This window comes from Podarcis gaigeae (genome assembly GCF_964106915.1).
Source record: "Podarcis gaigeae genome assembly, chromosome: 9".
NCBI classification, from domain to species: Eukaryota; Metazoa; Chordata; class Lepidosauria; order Squamata; family Lacertidae; genus Podarcis; species Podarcis gaigeae.
In genome coordinates, this window is record NC_139685.1 from 74,561,945 (window position 1) to 74,584,205 (window position 22,261).

At 45.2% G+C, this 22,261-nt stretch overlaps 1 protein-coding gene across 1 annotated transcript; it reads right to left on the reverse strand.

Annotated features, from left to right (window-relative positions):
- Positions 1-1,904: 1,904 nt before the first annotated feature.
- On the reverse strand, positions 1,905-8,041 carry LOC310852855 (vasotocin-neurophysin VT-like). Its single transcript, XM_083756986.1, has 3 exons — positions 7,844-8,041; positions 4,517-4,718; positions 1,905-2,245 (listed from the first exon to the last, which is right to left on the reverse strand). The coding sequence occupies exons 1-3, from the start codon at positions 7,961-7,963 to the stop codon at positions 2,076-2,078; spliced, it is 492 nt and encodes a 163-aa protein (XP_083613112.1). The 5' UTR covers positions 7,964-8,041; the 3' UTR covers positions 1,905-2,075.
- Between the last annotated feature and the right edge of the window lie 14,220 nt (positions 8,042-22,261).

The window sequence follows — 22,261 nt, forward strand, 5'->3', positions numbered from 1 at the left end:
GAGTGGCTGGGGGAACCCAGCCAGATGGGCGAGGTATGTATGTATGTATGTATGTATGTATGTATGTATGCATGGGGTGCGTGTGGCGCTGTGGGCTAAACCACAGAACCTAAGACTTGCTGATCAGAAGGTCGGCGGTTTGAATCCCCGCAACGGGGTGAGTTCCCCTTCCTCGGTCCCTGCTCCTGCCAACCTAGCAGTTCGAAAGCACGTCAAAGTGCAAGTAGATAAATAGGTACCGCTCCGGCGGGAAGGTAAACGGCGTTTCCGTGCGCTGCTCTGGTTCTCCAGAAGCAGCTTAGTCATGCTGGCCACATGACCCAGAAGCTGTACGCCGGCTCCCTCGGCCAATAAAGCGAGATGAGCGCCGCAACCCCAGAGTCATCCGTGACTGGACCTAATGGTCAGGGGTCCCTTTACCTTTTTTATGTATGTATGTATGTATGTATGTATGTATGTATAAATAAATAGATTTATTATTACTACCCACTTATACTCAGGTTAGGTGCATGGGGTGTTAGGGGAGGTTAGCACATCTGGTAGGTGACACATCATGCTCTTTCTGGGGTAGCTTGTCCACCTTTGGTCCCCATCCTGCGCTCAGCTCCCACCTGTGGCTCCTAGAAACTGTCAGTATGTGACAGCGGCCACACCTAGGGAACAGCTTCCACTGGCAGGCTAAACCAGGTGAGGGTAGCCAATGGGCCTCTACCCACATTTTCCAGGGTTAAACCAATTTTCAATCTGTAGTATGGATGTTCCCTGGAGGTGTCCGACTCGGAGCCTATTATGTTAAGCTCAGACCAAAATAAGACGTTAGTGGTGCATTGCCGGCCTGCCCTTGCCATAGTACTTTAGGACAGTAACACAGAGGTTTTGCTGGGACAGAGTTCAAAGGGTCTCTCCAAACATCCTTCTTATTGCACATCAGTGATGGACTGTGCACATGATGTTATCAGGGTGGTCACACTCCAACCCACTATCAATGCTGTTTGTGTCTGCAAAAGTTTTGGGGTGGAATCACAGTTGGGACTCAGCTAAATTAGTAAAAAAAAACCCAGCGATTTGAATGTGCTATAAACATGCAACACCAGGTGGCCCCAGAGAGCAGGAAAATCTAAAACCTGATTTTTCTTTTGCTATAATGATCCAATTCCTGACTTACTTATAGCGGGTCCCCGGTCCCCCCCCCCCCCCCCCGGTGTCTAGATCCACCCTTGCATTTCCAGTCAGGGCATATCCTGCCACTAGCTGCGGAAATCCCATAACTTTTTCATCCACAAATACTCTGGTTTACTTTTTTACTGTGCTTTTGTTACGCTGCAGCCCCTTCCAAAAGCAGCAATGTGTCCCGATAGAACCATAGCTCAGTTGTTAGAGCATGAGACTCTTAATCTCATTGTCATGGGTTCAAGCCCCACTGCAGGAGGTTGTTGAACTAGATCAGGGGTAGGCAACCTAAGGCCCTTGGGCTGGATCTGGCCCAACCACCTTGTCAATCCGGACTGTGGACGCTTCGGGAATCAGTGTGTTTTTACATGACTAGAATGTGTCCTTTTATTTAAAATGCATCTCTGGGTTATTTGTGGGGCATAGAAATTCATTATTTTTTTCCCTTCAAAATATAGTCCAGCCCACCACATGGTCTGAGGGACGGAAGACTGAAAAAGGTTGCTGACCCCTAAGCTAGATGAACCACTTGGTCCCTTCCAGCTCTACAATTCCATGATTCTATTATTGTAACCAACTAAAGCAGGCTAAATCCACTACCAATGTGGATTTGTGCCCAGAACACAGCTGCAAAAAAACAACAACCCAGCGTTAAGGGGTCCAAAGTCTCCCCACCATGTATTTGAAAATATCAAGTGTTTCCCTGCATAAATGACACAGGACAAAACATGCAACACAATGCAATAAAAGACTTTTATTATTTGCTGTGTATTTACATTTTCGTCTCCCAATTTTTATTTCTTCTTTACGCTATTTAGGGGATTCTTGGGATTCTTCGTTGTCTGAGGGCGTTCTGAAATATAAGTTGGAGAACCGATGTTCTGGGGGCTGCCTCGCCATGGACTTCAGTAAAACTGCTGCTTCCCCTGTTGCTGCCTGTTTGCATTCGCCATGTGCATCAGTTTGAGGAGGAGATCCCCTGCCGAGCTGTCCAGCACAGTCAGGTTCCTTTCAGAGGGCATTCGACTCCTGTCGCTGTTTTCATCCACGCACGCTGCATCTGTGGTGCAGCTCTCTGTGGAAGGAGCAAAAAATAATAATGAAATTTCCTGTGCTTTAATCTTCTGGCAACCTTTCTGGGTTGGTCACAAAGTCTCCCCTGGTATTCTTGCAGTGAAGCTGGTAAAATGTGGCCTAGAGCATGTGAACTGCTAGGTGGATTTGTAGCTGTTTGACTAACTGAGGCCCAAAAGGACTCCCCTATGGTTCCTTGCAATCCTGGGAGAAAAGGACTGCTGCAGGGTTCTGTCCTGGGCCCCTTGTTGTTCAACATGACTTGGGTGAAGGCATAGAGGGGATGATCATCAAATTTGCAGATGACACCAAACTGGGAGGGGTAGCTAAGACCTCAGAGAATCAGGACTGAAGATGAGCTTCACAGATTGGAGAACTGGGCCCAAACTTTTTTTAAAAATGAATTTCCGTAGGGACAAATGTAAGGTTTGACACGTAGGCAGGAATAACCAGGTGCACAAATATACACCTGGCTTGACTGTAGAACATGTGAAAAGGATCTTGGGGTCTTAGTAGACCCCAAGCTTAGTGTGAGAGAATAGTGTGATGCAGCAGCAAACAAAGTGAATGCTAATCTAAGCTGCATCAACAGAGGTCTAGTGTCCAGGTCAAAGGAAGTAACAATACCATTCTATTTTGCCTTGCTCAGACCCAACCTGGATCATTGTGTCCAACTCTGGTCACCACAGTTTAATATTGACAAACTGGAATGTGTTCAGAAGAGGGCGAACAGGGAGACCAAGGGTCTGGAACCCAAGCCTGATGAGGAATGGTTGAAGGAGTGTTGGGTATGTTTAGCCTGGGGAAGAGAAGACGGAGAGGTGATATGAGCCGTCTTCAACTATCTGAAGGGCTGTCCCATGGAAGACGGAGCAAAATTCTCTTCTGCTGCTCCAGGACCCAAAGCAATAGATTCAAATACAAGACAGAAGAGTCTGACTAAACATTAGGAAGAACGTTCTGCTGCTTGGCAGTCGAAGTTTTTAAAGGTAAGTCAGATGGCCACCTGTCTTGTATGATCTAGTTGAGATTCCGTCATTGCAGGGGTTGTTCTAAATGCCCCTTGAGGGTCCCTCCCAGTTCTACAATTCTGTTATGCTATGGTCATGACTTGTTAAATATGTTGCAGTTCTTGTTCTTAAATATACCAAGGAAAAAGCACACCAAGAACTCTCACAAGAATTACAAACTCAGAGATTACAAACTCAAACTCATAAGGATATGTAGGAAAGCCTTTTATATGTGCTTAAAGGGGTAGATGAGATCCCTTAGATCTTCTTAAAGGCATAGAGTTCTATGGACTAACATGAACTTATCTCTACTCATAAACTCTTATCTTTAATCCTGTAACAAATTATTGTGTCATACATATCCTTACAAGTTTGAGTTTGTAATCTCTGTTTGAGTTTGTAATCCTTGTCACAATACACACTTTTGAATGGATTAGTTTTTGTTACAATTGACTATTGATTTGCGAGTAGGGACCACTCCCACTACTGAAACTTTGGCCTGAGTTCTTGGTGTGCTTTTTTCTTTTTTTAAAAAAAAATATATTTATTAAAGTTTAACAATTACAAAAAAAAGAAGAACAGACAATAATAATAAAAAAGATTACAATACTTCAAAAATAAAGGAAAATACAATACTAAAAAGAAGAAAAAAAAGAGGGGGGGGAAAGAAAAAGAGAAAAGAGAAAACCCAAAAACAATACAGCTAAACAATAACATTTAAAAACAATAACATCCAGTATTTTCATATCTTTATCTTTCATTTACTTATTTCCATGACTTCCTTGCGCCTCCCTTTTTGTATTCTTAATTCATAATTGTTTCAGCAAGTCCTTTCCCTCTTTCTCAGATTTTGTTCCATAATTTATCTTAATGCAATTTTACCTTAAATTTTACACTTTAACCCATTAACAATCCATTTTACCATAATTCTTTATAACCTTTCTGCTAAGGCCATGTAAGTTCATTCCAGCATCTTTCTAACACTCATTAATGTTTTTTTAAATATACTTTAAATTTTTTCCAATCTTCTTCCATCGACTCTTCTCCCTGGTCTCGGATTCGGCCAGTCATTTCCGCCAATTCCATGTAGTCCATCAGTTTCATCTGCCACTTGGTGTGCTTTTTTCATGGTCATGACTTGTAGCAGTGAATGTGTCTTTGCCTTGGTTTTCCACTTGCTTTTTCTAACTCACATCCCCCCTCTTCCTCTCTCCTGCACCCCCTCTTGCTGAGCTTCATCTCCCGCGTGCGGATACCCTTACCGTCATTGCAGCATATGCCGGACGCTGCACACCTCCCTCCTGCACTGCAGGGCTTCCCTCCGGCCTCGCAGGGCGAAGCCAGGTAATTTTCCTCCAGGCACCGCAGAGTTTCCAGGGTGCCAAAGTAGCAGCCAAATTCTTCTCCGCAGCAGATGCTGGGGCCAAAGCAGTTTCCTTTCTTTCCAGGACCACAAGGAATGCACTAAGAGAGAGAGAGACAGAGAGTGAGGGGTGGTGCTGAGTTCGAGTCTGGCTACAGCAACGTGACTACAGGTATGCTGAACTAGATGGGTGTTTGGTCTGATCCAGCAGGGCTCACGAAAATCCATCCAGACCAATGTTCCCTGACTCACAGCAGCAAGCCGGGTGCTGCCAGGTACCCCATGAGCAGTGGAATCCCTGTCCCTGCCTTGGCTATCGGTATTCAGAGGTATATTGCCTCTGAAGCTGGAGTTTTCATCCAACTATGCTGGCTAACACAGACCTGTCCCCCAGGATGGATTTCTCTAATTCCCCTTTCAAAACCATTTGAGGCTACAGTCCTATGCATATTGTCTATGGTGTGTAAACACCATGGGTGACATCCCACTTAATTTTACTCAGAGTAGACACACTGTATTTAATGCACATTATCATTATTATGACAATGTTTATATCCTACCTTTTCTCAAAGGAGTTCAAGGTGGTGTACGGTTCCATCCTTGGGGAGAAGGATTTCATACTGGCATTGTATTAGTAAATCATTTTATATTTAATATTTCTCACCACATCTACCAGGCAGAGTGATATGCCTCTCTCTGAATCCGTTTTCTTTTTAGCAAGGTTCAGAAATGGACTTTCTTTTTACTCCAATCACACCAGGTATCTTCCTTTGAACCGAGTGCAAATGTGAACGTTTATTTCAACAAGCTGATCCTCACCAATTAGTATTTATTTCTTTAACAAATCCCGCTTGATTGTAATGAAGCCTTTAAGCAATTTGCAAAAAGTATTAAAATCATCTAAATAAAAGTGTTTTAAGTAGGTGTTGAAAACAGTACAGCAAAGGGAGCTGCCTGGTGTCAATAGGCAGGGAGTTCCAAAGTTTGTGTGTTGCCACACTAAAAGGCTGATCGCTTGTAACAGTGCCAGTCCCACAGACTGAAGCCGTTGACTGGGCACATCTGGGGTAAGGGATTCATTCAATTATTGCTTAACACAGATGAAATGCCTTTGATGCACCTCAGTCGTGAACGGTTACTTCTTTCAATGGCCCTTATCCATTCATAAGAGGTCTCTTCAGAAGAGCAGCACAACTTAATATAAAACGGCTGTTTGGAGAAAATGGGTTAACTTGGAAGTTATTCTACAATGGAAGAATTGCTTTGAACATAGAGCATCTAAATACCAGGGGAAAGATTCCTTTTTCGTACGCACACCTACTGAAGTGAGTTTCCCAATTTTTCCGCTGATGTTCAGACACCATCCAATAATAGACGGTCATGCTGGGAAAACCACCTGCTCACTTTAAGTTGCTGTTAAAGGCACAAGAGTAGACCAGGCCCTTTTCTTCTTATCAGCTGGCAACGCTGCACTGGTCTGTGTGCAGAGAAAGTGGTTAAAAGCAGTAGGGCTAGGAGCTTAAAGTCAGGGATGGGGACATGCGGCTCTCTAGCTGGTGTTGCAATGCAGCTCACATCAGACCCCCAGAGAACATGACCAAAAGCCCCAGAGGATACTGGGAGCTGTAGTCCAACAACATCTGGAGGTCTTCAGCTTCCCTACCCTTGCTTTGTGCTATCAAGGTTGCAATCCTGTACTCACTTACCTGGTTGCAAGTCCTACTGAACTTAATAAAGCTTACTTTTGAGTAGCTATGTCTAGACTTGCACCACACTCACATTTAATTATTGAGGCATTAATTGCATGTGCATCACTGAAGAGGCCTTTGCAAAGGAATGGTCTTGCAGGAAGGCAGAGTACTCGCTATGCTGTTTGGAAAAGAGCATTGAAAGGGAACTCAATAAGGCTTACTTTTGGGACATGGGTGGCACTATGGTCTAAACCACAGAGCCTAGGGCTTACCGATCAGAAGGTCGATGGTACGAATCCCTGTGACGGGGTGAGCTCCCGTTGCTCGGTCCCTGCTCCTGCCAACCTAGCAGTTCAAAGTGCAAGTAGATAAATAGGTACCGCTCCGGCAGGAAGGTAAACAGCATTTCCGTGCGCTGCTCTGGTTCGCCAGAAGTGGCTTAGTCATGCTGGCCACATGACCCAGAAGCTCCCTCGGCCAATAAAGCGAGATGAGCACCACAACCCCAGAGTCGGCCACAACTGGACCTAACGGTCCAGGGTCCCTTTACTTTTGAGTAGCTATGTATAGGCTTGCACCACACTCACATTCATTTAATTTATTGAGGCATTAATTGAGGCCTTTGAAAAGGAATGGGCTTGCAGGAAGGCAGAGTATTCGCTATGGTGCTTGGAAAAGAGCTTTGCAAGGCAGTAAATGCTACAGTACGAGTGCTGGTATGAAAAATGCTTATAAATCTAATCTGCAATTTCTAGTGCATGAGCTGTGCACAGAGCATGACCTCATTGCTTCCCTTGAGGGAGAGATTCACAATGTCCAGCTCACAGATAAATGAAGAGACTGACACATGTCTAACCTATGGGCTAGTGGCAAGCTGTGGGCCAAATCTGAACCCCAAGCAACCACACTTGGCTCTGCTAGCCCTGCAAGCTTCTCTAGGGAACAGAAGTACAGAGAAGAGCAGCACTTAACACAGGCAACAGAAATGGGCCGGCATGGAAGGTTGGAAGCTGCGCTTCGAGATCCCTGCACCATTACTAAATTAAAGTCTTTTCTAAGATGCTTACTGTCTTATCTCCCTCTCATAAAGACATATAAATCTACGGCAGCACACACCCCGTGTGTTCAGAACACCTTTAAAGCACCTAAATAATCCTGGGAATTGTAGTTTGTTAAGGGTCCTGGGAATTGTAGCTCTGTGAGGGGTAGACTGCCATTCCCAGGATTTGGGGCGGGTGCGCTTTAAATGTCCTTTAAAGGAAGGGTCGTCTCGGCAGCCTTGAGGGAGCCATCCTTCACTCTTTGGCTACAGTAGTTGCAGCACCTCTCTCTCTTCCCTAAGGAGCAGTGCTCCATCCCTGTAGAGCAGAAACAGGTCTGAGAGGCAGAGCAAAGCAGAAAAGGGATGAGGGACACAAAGACACCTTTGGAACAATTCCCCCAGCAAATGAGCAGAAAAGCAGTCTCTTTTGGAGACAGGAGCATCAATTGAGATTTGCAGGTGCATCTATTGAGATCCTCTCTCTCTCTCCTACCTGTCTGATTTCTGTGTCTGGGAATGCTCTCTTTCCTCCCCGAGGGCAGTTCTGGATATAGCAAGCCGAAGACAAGGTGAGCAGGCAAAGAACGTAGACTGGAAGTGAGGTCTCAGGCATCTTGGTGGGCTTGCAAATCTCGCTCGCAGGCTGTCTTCCTCTCCTGGCTTCTGCCTCCTTCCTGGACCACCTGGCTCTTTATACCCTTCGTAGCTCCCCTTTGCATCGACGCAAGACTTCTATCATCATGGCCAGGATGTTTATTTTCTCTGCCCCCACCCTCCTCCGCACAACTCATACCTCTCCCCCCACCTCCAAGCTGGACTTGAAATCACATAATAATTGAACCAATTCAGTGCAGAGCCAAGCTCAGGTCCCCAAAGTCTCTCTCTCTCTTGTTTGTTTTATTTTATTTTTAAGTGGTGCAAGAATATTATTAATACGTGCATCATAATAAATTTGAGTAGGATGGATTGCAGCACTGGAGTACACAGGGAGGGGAGTCTGCCTGAGAAGAGGAGACAGGCCTTCTGGGTGAATTTTCTCTGCCTGTGTGTGCAGTACTTCTTTTTCCAGGCGTCAAAGAGATAAAAAACAAGATTCTGGCAACAATTTCTACATAATTCCACTCATCTTTATACCCTTGCCTGCGGCTTGTGGGATAATTTGGCTGCTTGAGCCCTTGCATTCAACAGGGGATGCCCATATCTGTCAAATCTGTCAAGGCCCTTTCCACCTGCCCCACTGAAGAGGCTCCTCATGAGGCCACAGGAACATTGCCCAGCTATTGTTTTAGTTATTGATTGATTTTGATTTTAATATGCGGCACAGAATTTAATTGTAATATGCTGGTTTCTTGGAGTTTCTCATGTTTCCAGTCCAGTTTCAGGTGTGTGGTTTTTTTAAAGAAGCCCTCATGAAAATTCATCGAAATTTTAGAATTTATCAGGACATATACATCTGTATGCAATTTTGTATAACATGCACATTTGTGCAAAGCAACGTCCAGTTTTTGCATGCGATTTCCACTTATATATACCCACTGCATGCAGTTGGGGTATGTTGCTTGGCTGTGGAGCTGCGTTGCAAAATTTGAAGACGGGCAAGTTTCAGTGGTTGGCTATGTTTTGGTTTGCATATTGTTCTGCAAAGTGAGAATTAGTTAGGGCTGATCTTTAAATGCCACCTGAATCAAAAGTCTCCCCCATCCTGGGGCAAAAGGCGAAGGGTTAAACATAAGACACTTACAGATACAAAAGAAAGAGGAGGCTTCACCCTCCCAGACTTTAAATTGTATTATGAGGCTGCATGTTTAGTTTGGATTAGGGACTGGATAAAACTGGAAAAGGAAGAAGCATTAGATTTGGAAGGTCATGATAACAGATATGAATGGCATGCATATTTATGGTATGGGAGAGGGAAAGTACATAAAGGATTTTACAATCATATAATTATGAAATCATTAATGAGAGTGTGGGAGAGGTACAAAGAGCTAATAGAACAAAAAACACTTTGGTGGCTATCAACAATTGAAGCTTCATTACTTAAACCACTTGGTAAAAAGGGAAAGTGGCCTATGTATAGAGACTTACTGAGACATCAAGAAGGAAAATGGAAATTAAAAGATTATGAGGAAATCAAAGACCATTTTCAGAGTTGGTTGCATTACAGACAATTATATGAGATGTACAAGGAAGATAACAAAAAATGGGTTTGGCTATACAATTTCTAGATTATATGAAAATGATGTATAGATCGTATACTACACCAGCAAAAATGGCAAAAATGTATAAAACCGGGTCAAATACATGTTGGAAATGTAAAGAAAAAGAAGGTACTTTGTATCATATGTGGTGGGAATGCAGAGAAGTTAAAAAATTTTGGGAGATGATATTTAATGAATTGAAAAAAATGTTCAAAATGACATTTGTAAAAAAGCCAGAAGCATTTTTGTTAGGGATTTTAGGACAAGACCTACCAGGAAAAACAAAGACCTTATTTATGTACGCTACAACAGCGGCAAGCGTCCTGTTAGCACAAGGATGGAAGAATGAGGAAATCCCAATGAAAGAACAACGGCAAGAAAAACTGATGAGCTATGCGGAGTTGGCAAAGTTAACATATAAATTATGTGAGAAGGACAACCATGACTTCAGGGAAGAATGGTAACTCTTTACAAACTATTTTAAAAGACAACAAAAGGATTTGGACTTCTTGGCAGGTTTTGAATAAACATCCACAAATTTATTAGTAGAACATAGGATAGATAAGGCAATGATATGTACAATTTTGCAACATGCAGAGAATAATATGTGTAAACAAATTAGAGAGGTGAGCTGAGGGAAGTCTCTGGAGGGTGGGGAAGGGAGGGAGGGGGAAAGTAATTGGATATATTGATTTATAATTTGATTTGTTAAATTTGCTCAATAAAAATATATTTTTTAATTTTTTTAATGATATTTATTCAAATTTTCAAAAATACAAAAGCATTTAAAAACATCAACAGAGTAGAAAAACAAAAACAAAAAGAAAAAAGGCAGGAAAAAAAGAGAAAAGAGAAAAAAGTATATAAATTCAAAATTACTTCATTTCATTATCTTGTGTCTTAGACCTCCTCATACCTCCCTTTTTGTATTCCAATTTAATCCTTATTTCAGCAAATTCTTCCCATATTTGTCAAAAATAGTTTATCTTAACAATCTATCTCAATTTAAGAATATTATCTTTAACTTTATCTTTACCTTCCAAACCATAAACTTTAAAATTTATAATTTAAATTTATATTTATACTTAATGCCTTCAAGTCTTTCTGCTAAAGCCAATTATTTCCTTTCCGGCACAATCTATTATTTTGTTAATATTACTCAGAAATAACAAGATATATAAAAGAAAGTTCTCTTCTAATTTTATCTATCGTCCCTTTCTTCCTGGTTTCGGGTTGTGTCCGTCCTTTCTTCCCTTTAAGTCTTAACCTTCAGTCCAGTGTTCTAATGTCTGAGGCTCTCAAATCACTTCCATGCCCCCTCTGCTGACTTTCTTGATCCTGATTATTATACGACGCTTCCTTGTCCCTTGTTGAAGTCTTTCGTGGTTTCTTCCCTTTTTAAAAAGTCTCCTCCATCCTTAGCTTCAGGCGGCAGATTCTGTGGGGGTGGGGGTGGATAGAACTATGTGTTTTCTACGCTGCCTGGCCTGCACTCCCTAAGGGAGTCTTCTTCCCTCAAATCCCGTGTTGAAGAAAAATATTTCTACCAACTTTTGTGCATGGATTTGGTGAGGGCTTTGCCTTAGGCACGCAGGTCCTGCTTGAGCCATCAAGAGTCTCACTGCCATCCCAATATCAGCCCCATCTGGCATGGTGAATCTTCCCTCCTCCCATGGGCTGCTTGTTTGATGCTAACCCATGACGGGGCCTTTTCAGTGGTGACTTCCCCATTGTGGAATGCCCTCCCTAGTGAGGTGAGCCCGTCTCCATCATTATTAACTTGCAGGAGGAATCTGAGAACTTACCCAGGCATTTAGTGGCTGAGGAACACTGTCGCTGGAAATCCCAAGTACATTGGATGGAACTGTGTTTTTAACTGCAGTTTAATTGTACTAGAAAGTTTTCGATTGTAATTATTTCTACAGCGTTTGAAACTGTTTTGTAATGTTTTTGTTTGTAAGTTGTGTATCTGCATGCTGCCCTGCCTCCTCGGGGATAATAATAATAATAATAATAATAATAATAATAATAATACAATGCTGGAGGGTATTAAAAGCACATTCAACTCTTTGGCCAACACAGATGGAGGACAACTCTGCTGGCGAAGTTTGCCAAATGCAAAGAGCAAAATCTGCAGCGGGCAGGATATTGGCGCTTCTTGCTGCAGCTTTTAAAGGCAGAGAGAAGTTCTCCTTGGGGTTAGAAGCTGAGTTCTCCCAGTTCGCTTTCCTCCCAAACCACAAGGAGAAACCTTAGAAGGCCTTTCGGAGAAGGCCATTGTGGAAGTCGTTCATCCTCACACAGATGGGGATTTTTGTGGGGGATGAGTTTTGGCTGCATGAACCGGGGCTGAGTGGCCGCACTGCCATCAGGATGTGGTGTTTGCGTGGGGATGCCATCTGCACCCTGGCAGAGAGACATTCTCTCTGGGATTCTACTGGGAGCAAGGCGTGGGCAGGGCACACAAAAAAGATCATTGGGAATTTGTCAGTGAGGTGCCACTTAGTCCTGGGGACAAAAAAATTAGAGACATCACCTTGCTGATAAAGCTTCGTATAGTTAAAGCCATGGTTTTCCCAGTAGTGATGTATGGAAGTGAGAGCTGGACCATAAAGAAGGCTGATCGCCGAAGAATGGATGCTTTTGAATTCTGGTGCTGGAGGAGACTCTTGAGAATCCCATGGACTGCAAGAAGATCAAACCGATCCATTCTGAAGGAAATCAGCCCTGAGTGCTCACTGGAAGGACAGATCCTGAAGCTGAGGCTCCAAGACTTTGGCCACCTCATGAGAAGAGAAGACTTCCTGGAAAAGCCCTTACGTTGGGAAAGATGGAGGGCACAAGGAGAAGGGGACGACACAGGACGAGATGGTTGGACAGTGTTCTCGAAGCTATGAACATGAGTTTGACTAAACAGCGGGATCTGTGTATCTGAAGAAGTGTGCATGCACACGAAAGCTGATACCTAGAACTAACTTAGCTCATACCTAGAAAGCTCATACCTAGAACTAACTTAGTTGGTCTTTAAGGTGCTACTGGAAAGCATTTTTTTATTTTGTTTTGACTATGGCAGACCAACACGGCTACCTATCTGTAACTTAAACTGCGGGAGGCAGTGGAAGACAGGAGTGCCTGGCGTGCTCTGGTCCATGGGGTCATGAAGAGTCAGACACGACTAAACGACTAAACAACAACAAAATAACATTTTTTTAAAAAAGGAAAAAAGAGGGGAAAAAGAAAAGAGGAAGTGTGAAGGCTACCTCCATGTTTTGATTCAAGGACTGCCAATGTAGTGCCCATTGGTGAGTCAACTCTCACCAACTCTCCTCCCTCTGTTTTGCAGTGTTGTGGTTTGTTTGGGCCCAAACAACTCCCCCCAACTCCGAGCAACTTCTTCTCGGATGCCCCCCCACGCCACCCCTGCATTGCGGTCCCCAAAGGAAGATGCTTCCCAGACCTGACACCAGCAGAGAATGACCTTAGGAACGTGGCATTAATATGCAAGGGGGAATCTTGTGAATTGCAAACGCGTCAACGAACCCCTCTCAGAGGGCCTGTTGCTGCCCGGGCAGATCAGCATGGCAGATTCTTCTCATCTTTCAACAGGAATTATGAAAGGTCGCTGTTCATTGTTTAATTAAGAGGAAAATGAGGAGCGGAGGGGACGAGGGTAATGACGGCTTAGCAGAACATCACATCCGAAATTCCTGCTGCGTGCAGCTTGCTTCAGGAGGGGAAGTAGTATATAGCAGGTAGGCAGAGAAGGGAAGGAGGTTTATTTCCAGCGAATAAATTTGGGAGAAGATGTGTTGTGAGAAGGTATGGTGCTCATATAGATTTATGAATGTAAAGTTGTTGTTCCATCAGGGGGGATACACATTATTTTTATTAATGGGGGATGAGCGTGTGAAAGGAGAAAAGTCAATGTGACAAAGTGGTTGGACCAGGAGGCATGAAGTTCACCATGTAGCCTCAGGCCACTTACAGTCCCTCACCCTAACCTCCCTTGCAGGGTTATTGCGTGTCGAGGTCCCCAGGGCCACCCCAATAAATCACACATCACACAGAACTTTTGTTTATGGTTTTTGGCATAATTTTGGCCACAACTTTATTAAAATACAAAAATGTGAGTGGTTGCTTAGGCATTGGTAGCGACTATCTGCCCCCACCATGACTGACATTTTGCACGATGCGAAAGTCAGAAAAGGGGAATACACTTGGGGGTAGCGACGGAGCAGGGAACCTGCCCTCAGCCCTCCCCAAATGCAACCAGGAGCTCATTGCTATGGCCCGAGACCCCTTGACAGAGTGGACAAGCAATAGTTAGCCCCTGATTCCTTTAACGGAATCCCTTGCAGCAGCAGCATTAGAGGGGCAGGCACAGCCAATTCATGCCCCTCAACCAACCAAACCATAAACCAATGCCTAACCGCAACCTTACAAGTTGTGACGATTTGCTACGCAGAAGGCAAAAACCAAATGGCCCCAGCCAATCAGCCAGATGGACAAAATTCCTACCGGGCCCCTGCCCCAAAGCAGACGACCCCATGACAGGCATAGCAAGGTCAAAGCGAACAACCCTATTCTAGAGAGGGAGGGAGGGGCAATCCGATGCACGGGCAAAAAGAGGAAGCCCTAGCCTCGTGCAAGGAGTTTTAGCATTTCTGGCTATCAACAAATGGCAACATTAACTTCTTCCCAATGACAAGGGAAGCCCCAATCGCATCAGTGGCCAACGATCAATTAGCCCGCCCCCAACTTTGGAGTGTCCTGGCAGCCCCCACCACAACACGTGCACTCCATGAAGGAGAACATGCTTTGTAAGGATAAAACAGTGAGACATTATTTTGATAGAGCAATGTGTGCTCTCTTGAGCTCCTTAGAAGAAGGGTGGATGTAAACATTGTTAGAAAAGATGGGCGTCTCCCCATCTCTCTGCTGAGTGGTGGCAAAATCCCAGGGCGTTCCCAGCACTCACCCAGGGTCTGTGCCCTGTCGGAGAATTGAGGCATGGCAGAGACAGATGTAGCTTTAAGAAATATGGTTTATTCACCTATTTATCCACTCCAGCAGATGCAGAATGCCGAGGCGAGACTCCTTACAGGGTCCACACCATGGGATCACATTCACCCAGTGCTATACCAGCTGCACTGGCTCCCGGTGGAGTACAGGATCAGGTTTAAGGTGCTGGTTTTAACCTTTAAAGGCCACAGGGAGGTTAGGCTGGCCTCAACTTGGGTTCCAAGTTGTTTGACTACCAAGGCATTTGAGAACCAAGGTACCACTGTACCGCCTTATCTCAAATCACCAAGAAAGGTGCTGCGATAGAAAAGGTGCAAAAATTCCAACCCTGCAATAATTGCAGATCATTTGACTTTTTCGCAGGCATGCAAGGAGGAAGCCTCAAGCTTAATGGGTAACTGTAAGAAAGGGGGGGTGTCACACAGAGACAGGAGATGTTTAAATTGCTGCCACTCCACTTTCCTTCAGCGACCGAATCTATACACAATTATATCATCTGATGCCCATTTGGCAGTCAGGGCAGAGGACTGGCGTGCCTGAGAAGTGGCTGTCAGAGTCACTTACAGGGAGACGGGGAAATGAGTGGACATTACGCTTTTGAATCACGGCTCAGCAATTTACGCCGAAGGATGAAAAGTCATCTTCATAAAATAGCCACATGCACTCTTGCTGAAATGGCCGTAATACAGTCTTCACCCATGTAAGAAATTAATATCTGGGCGGGGGGGGGGGGAGGCAGCAAAAAAGGCTCACAGAGGAGAATCAGTGTCATAGTGACCCAAGTCTTGTCCACCAGCCCCTCTTGCTTAAACAGACAGCATCTTGTAAGGTGGCCAGACTTCCAGGCTCTGCTTTTTTCAGGATGCTGTCTTAATACACCTCTACATGAAGGTGTAGTGGGACGTGGGTGGCACTGTGGTCTAAACCACAGAGCCTAGGGCTTGCCGATCAGAAGGTCCGCGGTTCAAATCCCCACGATGGTGTGAGCTCCCGTTGCTCGGTCCCAGCTCCTGCCGACTTTGTTGTTGTCGTTTAGTTATTTAGTCATGTTGTGACCTCCTGGACCAGAGCACGCCAGGCACTCCTGTCTTCCACTGCCTCCCTCAGTTTGGTCAAACTCATGCTGGTAGCTTCGAGAGCACTGTCCAACCATCTTGTCCTCTCTTGTCCCCTTCTCCTTGTGCCCTCCATCTTTCCCAACATCCAGGGAATCTGCTCTTATCATGAGGTGGCCAAAGTATTGGAGCCTCAGCTTCAGGATCTGTCCTTCCAGTGAGCACTCAGGGTTGATTTCCTTAAGAATAGATAGGTTTGATCTTCTTGAATGGATAGGTTTGATCTTCTTGCAGTTTGAAAGCATGTCAAAGTGCAAGTAGATAAATAGGTACTGCTCCAGCAGGAAGGTAAACGGTGTTTCCGTGCGCTGCTCTGGTTCGCCAGAAGCGGCTTAGTCAAGCTGTCTGCAGACAAATGTCAGCTCCCTCGGCCTATAGAGCGAGATTAGCGCCAAACCCCAGTCGTCCATGACTGGACCTAATGGTCAGGGGTATCTTTACCTTTACCTTTACATGAAGGTGAAACTCCAATAGTCCAATCCCTGGCATCTCCAATTAAAAGATTCCTGTAGCCCCCAAGGCTGCATTAAGGTGGGCTTGTTCCACTGCTGGTTTTCTAGAAAAAGAGGTGCCAGAGTTTACCATGAACTTCTCCCTTGTTCTCTTAAAATAGCAATGCCACCCACCTGAGAGGTGCCGGAGCTGAGCTTTGGTGAGCTCTGGCTGGAAAAAAAAGCTCTAGTTGGTCCCCAAAATAGTGCTCCCCCCACCCCACCTCTGTCAGTACCAACACTTTATTGAAGTGAGAGCTGGACCATAAAGAAGGCTGATTGCCGAAGAATGGATGCTTTTGAATTCTGGTGCTGGAGGAGACTCTTGAGAGTCCCATGGACTGCAAGAAGATCCAACCTCTCCATTCTGAAGGAAATCAGCCCTGAGTGCTCACTGGAAGGACAGATCCTGAAGCTGAGGCTCCAAGACTTTGGCCACCTCATGAGAAGAGAAGACTCCCTGGAAAAGACCCTGGTGTTGGGAAAGATGGAGGGCACAAGGAGAAGGGGACGGCAGAGGACGAGATGGTGGGACAGTGTTCTTGAAGCTACCAGCATGAGTTTGACCAAACTGCGGGAGGCAGTGGAAGACAGGAGTACCTGGCGTGCTCTGGTCCATGGGGTCATGAAGAGACGGGACATGACTAAACAACTAAACAACAACCAACACTTTGAATTGTGGTTGGAAACGTACTGGAAGGCAATGTAGATGACCAGTGTTACATGGTCTCGGTGGCCGCTCCCAGTCGCCAAGTCTAGTTGCCACATTCTGGATTAGTTTCCAAGACAGCAATGGAGTTTCTGACACCATCACCATAGGGCTAGGATTCTTATGGTATGTGTGTGTTGTGTGAACTGTCCATTGGCATCCCTGGAGATTTATTATTTTGTGGCTCCCCCATCCAGGCATTGCCCAGTCCCAGATCTGCTTAGCTTGAAGCAAGGTGGTGCCTTCATAGATAATCTCCCATCACCTTCAAAACTTTGCCACTTTTGAAACCCACCTCAGAAGTTTCCAAGTGAATCAGTGAATTATTACACGGAAAGGAAGGACTCTGTTATTTTTTTTTAAAAAAGCTGACCGCTGTCCCAAGTGTGGTTTCTAGACTGAATGAACCCACTGCGAGACCAGACCAGACTTCAGATTACTGTATCTTAAAATTACATTAGCAGGAATTATCCACCCTTAAATGACTCCATCTCCAGAATGATAATGTAGGAATGAAAGATTAAAATGCAATTACACTCTTTAAAGCCAAGGGAGGTTAATGAAAATGTTTTCCAAGTTAAGGAAGACTCTCTCACACACAGCCTGGAATCACTTAATGAAATCAGGCAATGCATCAGCTCAGAGGCTGAAGGTGAAAAACAACTGCTATGGGTTTGCAGGGAGCAAGGGTCCCCTAAAATTGCTGGGTGCCAGCTTGTCCCCATAACTTCTGAAATTAACCAATGTGGGATTTGAGCAAGGGATTTAGCATGGTTGGTGGTTCGAATCCCCGCAATGGGGTGAGCTCCCGTTGCTCAGTCCCTGCTCCTGCCAACCTAGCAGTTCGAAAGCACATCAAAGAGCAAGTAGATAAATAGGTACCACTCCGGCGGGAAGGTAAACGGCGTTTCCGTGCGCTGCTCTGGTTCGCCAGAAGAGGCTTGATCATGCTGGCCACATGACCCGGAAGCTGTACCCCGGCTCCCTCGGCCAATAAAGCGAGATGAACGCCACAACCCCAGAGTCGGCCACGACTGGACCTAATGATCAGGGGTCCCTTTACCTTTACTGAAAAATAAGTAAAACCAGCTTCCTCTGGAGCTTGGCTTAGAGAGGTGCCGCCAAAGAACAAAGACGGGGGGTGGCAGAGTCTTTACCCTGGCAAATGTTGAGATATTCATCATGGAGGGGAGGTGCCCTTTTTACGTGTTATAAGGCTGCCTCTGAAGATGGATTGGAAACTTCAGCAGGTGCAGAATTCGACATCCAGGTTGCTCACCGGGGCAAGATGGTTTGAGCATCTTACATTTATCCTGGTCCGACTGCATTGGCTACCGATTAGTTTCCGGGCCCAATTCAAAGTGCTGGTTTTGACCTATTAAGCCTTAAACGGCTCAGGACCCCAATACCTCAAGGACCGTCTCTCCCCCACCCCCATGAACCAGTCCAGACCCTGACATCATCCTCTGAGGCCCTCCTTCGTGTGCCTCCTCCTCGAGAAGACTAGAGGGTGGCAACACGAGAACAGGGCCTTATCTGCAGTGGCTCCCCATCTGTCGGATGCTCTCCCCAGGGAGGTTCAGCTGGCACCTTCATTATACAACTTTAGGCTCCAGGTGAAAATGTCTTTCTTCAACCAGGCTTTGGGCTGATTTGACACCCAATGCCCTTTTAAATGTGTTGAGGAAGTCAGGGGTTATTGGGTTGTGTTTGTTCTTATTTTTATTACGCATTTAGTGGGTTTTTTAATGTTGTAATTTTGTGTTGTGAAGTGCCCCGAGATCTACAGGTATAGGGCAGTATACACTTTTTAAAAAACAACAATAACTTCCCCCAATTATGTCCTCTCAGCTCAAACATACTAGGTGAGACCCACCATAACATGTGTGGCTCACTCAGCTGGGCTTCTCCTTTCTCGCTTCTTCTGTTGTCCTCTAAGGTAAAGGGACCCCTGACCATTAGGTCCAGTCGTGACCGACTCTGAGGTTGCGGCGTTCATCTTGCTTTATTGGCCGAGGGAGCCGGCGTACAGCTTCCGGGTCATGTGGCCAGCATGACTAAGCAGCTTCTAGCGAACCACGGCAGCGCATAGAAACGCCGTTTACCTTCCCACCGGAGCTGTACTTATTTATCTACTTGCACTTTGATGTGTTTTCGAACCGCTAGGTTGGCAGGAGCAAGGACTGAGTAACGGGAGCTCACCCTGTCGCGGGGATTCGAACTGCCAACCTTCTGATTGGCAAGCCCTAGGTTCTGTGGTTTAACCCAAAGCGCCACCTACATCCTCTAGGCACCCTCAAAATCTGCTCTGGTGAATTGGGGGAGCCCTTGGCATGGGGAGGGAGGAGAGGGCGGACACAGAGGCAGCTGCAGGGGGCCAAGAGAAACCGGAAGTCCTGTTGCAGAAGCATGTGGAAATCACCTAGGGCTGGGCAATATATCGTCCAAAACCAGTTTGAAGTCCACATTGTGATATCGGTTTCATAATTATTGATCTGGCAATATATTGCGAATCATGATGTGTGTGCTATGCAAAAATCAGACTGCGGGGGGGGGGGGGGGAGCCAGCCAATGCCTCTACATAGCTCCATCCTTATTTCAGAGTAGAGCTGGGAAGGCCTGGAAAAAACCTGGAAAAATTGGGGGGGGGGGGAACGGGACGGACGGACAGTATTTTCCCGCAAAGCCGTTTCCCCCCCCTGGAAAAATTGGGGGGGGAAAAAGTTTGATATAGTTTGACTATTCCACACACTTTCCCAATTTTCCAGAAAAAAACAGCTTTAGGGGGAAAACTGGGGTCCCCTCCATTTTTCTATCCCCCCCCCCCCGGCCTTCCCATCTCTATTTCAGATATTGTGATATATTGGTGTATCACGATGTATAGCTGGTAATATATCATTATATTGACATCTGAAGGCAGCCCTGTTTAGGGAAGCTTTTAATGTTTGATGCATTACGGTATTTTAATATTTTGTTGGAAGCTGCCCAGAGTGGCTGGGGAAGCCCAGCCAGATGGGCAGGGTGTGTGTGTGTGTGTGTGTGTGTGTGTGTGTGTGTAAAACAAACAAATAATAATAATATTGAAAGCCAGATATATCACCCAGTCCTAACATAGAATCATAGAATCATAGAGTTGGAAGAGACCACAAGGGCCATCGAGTCCAACCCCCTGCCAAGCAGGAAACACCATCAGAGCACTCCTGACATATGGTTGTCAAGCCTCTGCTTAAAGACCTCCAAAGAAGGAGACACCACCACACTCCTGGGCAGCAAATTCCACTGTCAAACAGCTCTTACTGTCAGGAAGTTCTTCCTAATGTTTAGGTGGAATCTTCTTTCTTGTAGTTTGGATCCATTGCTCCGTGTCCGCTTCTCTGGAGCAGCAGAAAACAACCTTTCTCCCTCCTCTATGTGACATCCTTTTATATATTTGAACATGGCTATCATATCACCCCTTAACCTCCTCTTCTCCAGGCTAAACATGCCCAGCTCCACGTCACCCACTGCTTTTCAAGGAGAGTTCACATTCAGCGGTTGAGCAGCCCAGGCTTGCAGATGCAAATGAATTGTGGTACATGCATGTTATAAACTACACTCCTGGCCTTGCATACAAATGGGATTTTGCTGTTTGCTATAGCAGTGACCATTTCAGAAAAGGCAGAAAAATGGCCGGGTTTTAAAGTGGACACCAGGCAGCATGCTCAGCCCAAGCAAAGCTTGCCTATGTCTGACAAACATCCTCAAATGAGGTATGGCGGAGAACTAATAGGACAACAGGGAGCATCTATTCGCAGGCAGGGATGCATCATTAAACTCTCTCCCACTGAACGTTCGCAACAAGGATGCCACAGAGGGCAGCAATGAAAAGGCAACACGGATGTCCTTATTGAAGGATGCTTGGGAGAATTCCACTCAATAATAATAATAATAAATAACTTATTATTTATACCCCGCCCATCTGGCTGGGTTTCCCCAGCCACTCTGGGCAGCTTCCAACAGAATATTAAAATACAAAACCTATTAAACATTAAAAGCTTCCCTAAACAAGGCTGCCTTCAGATGTCTTCTAAAAGTCTGGTAGTTGTTTTTCTCTTTGACATCTGGTGGGAGGGTGTTCCACAGGGCGGGTGCCACTACCAAGAGGTCCCTCTGTCTGGTTCCCTGTAACTTGGCTTCTTGCAGCGAGGGAACTGCCAGAAGGCCCTCGGCGCTGGACCTCAGTGTCCGGGCAGAACGATGGGGGTGGAGACGCTCCTTCAGATATACTGGACCAAGGCCGTTTAGGGCTTTAAAGGTCAACACCAACACTTTGACTTGTGCTCAGAAATGTACTGGGAGCCAGTGTAGGTCTTTTAAGACCTACTCTCTAGGAAGACCTACACTCTAGGAAGCCTACTTCTCCAAATGTGCTTTAACTACAATGGCTGGGGGCTACAAGGGGGTGTATCTCTCCAGAGTCAGCTGGCCGGAAAAGACCAAGGCATCAGATCTTGGACAACAGCTACCAGTCTTAGGAGAGGACAATGGTAGCAAGACCAATCAGTGACTTTAGCTGCTGCTGAAAGGAAACTTCATATGTTCATATATGTTATTGCGTTTGACAGAAAGTGATTGTAAAGTTTGTTTCTTAGTACTTTTGCGATTATCATGAGCCGCTTTGAGCTCTACATTTGTTGTTGGAAAAGTAGAACAGAATATTAAATAAAATCTAACTAGGTTTGAGGGGAAGAGGGATTTAAATAAGGTGTGTACATTGGGACAGGTGTGTTCTAGCAGCAGGACCTTTTTAGTGGTTGGCCCTATATTTATGGAAGGTCCTCTCCCAGGAAGTATGGTCTCCCATCACCGGTGACTTTTAAAAGAACGCTAAAGACATCCTCATTTCAATCTGCTTTTGATTATGTCTTTAATGAAGTTGTGTCACTCAACTGAAGAGGAATGATGTAGATTTTAATTTAACTTTTTAAATGCATATTTATTTTGCACACTGTCTTGGGAGGGCAATTCCACTGAAAGGCGGCTTGTGAATTGGCAATAAAATAAACACTTTCCCTTGTGTAAAAAAAAACAACCCACGAGATTTGAAAGCCCAAAGGAGATCAGCAACTTCTGATCATCATTTTTATTAAGGCTTATTATTTCCCCCTGCTGCTACAGCCACCCCTCCTCTCCAGTTGCACAACAGAAATCAAGAGTGACAACAGATGTGTGTGTGCTTGCGTTTGTGTGTAAACATGCTGGCTTTTTATACAGATTGCACAATTAATGAAAATGGCCAGTCACCGTTCAAGCATCTCATATGGAGAGTTGCTTGGTTTTCGGAAGAGGCAACCTATGGTTTCTGCAAGCTTCCCCAACCCCCCCCCCCCAAGGTCG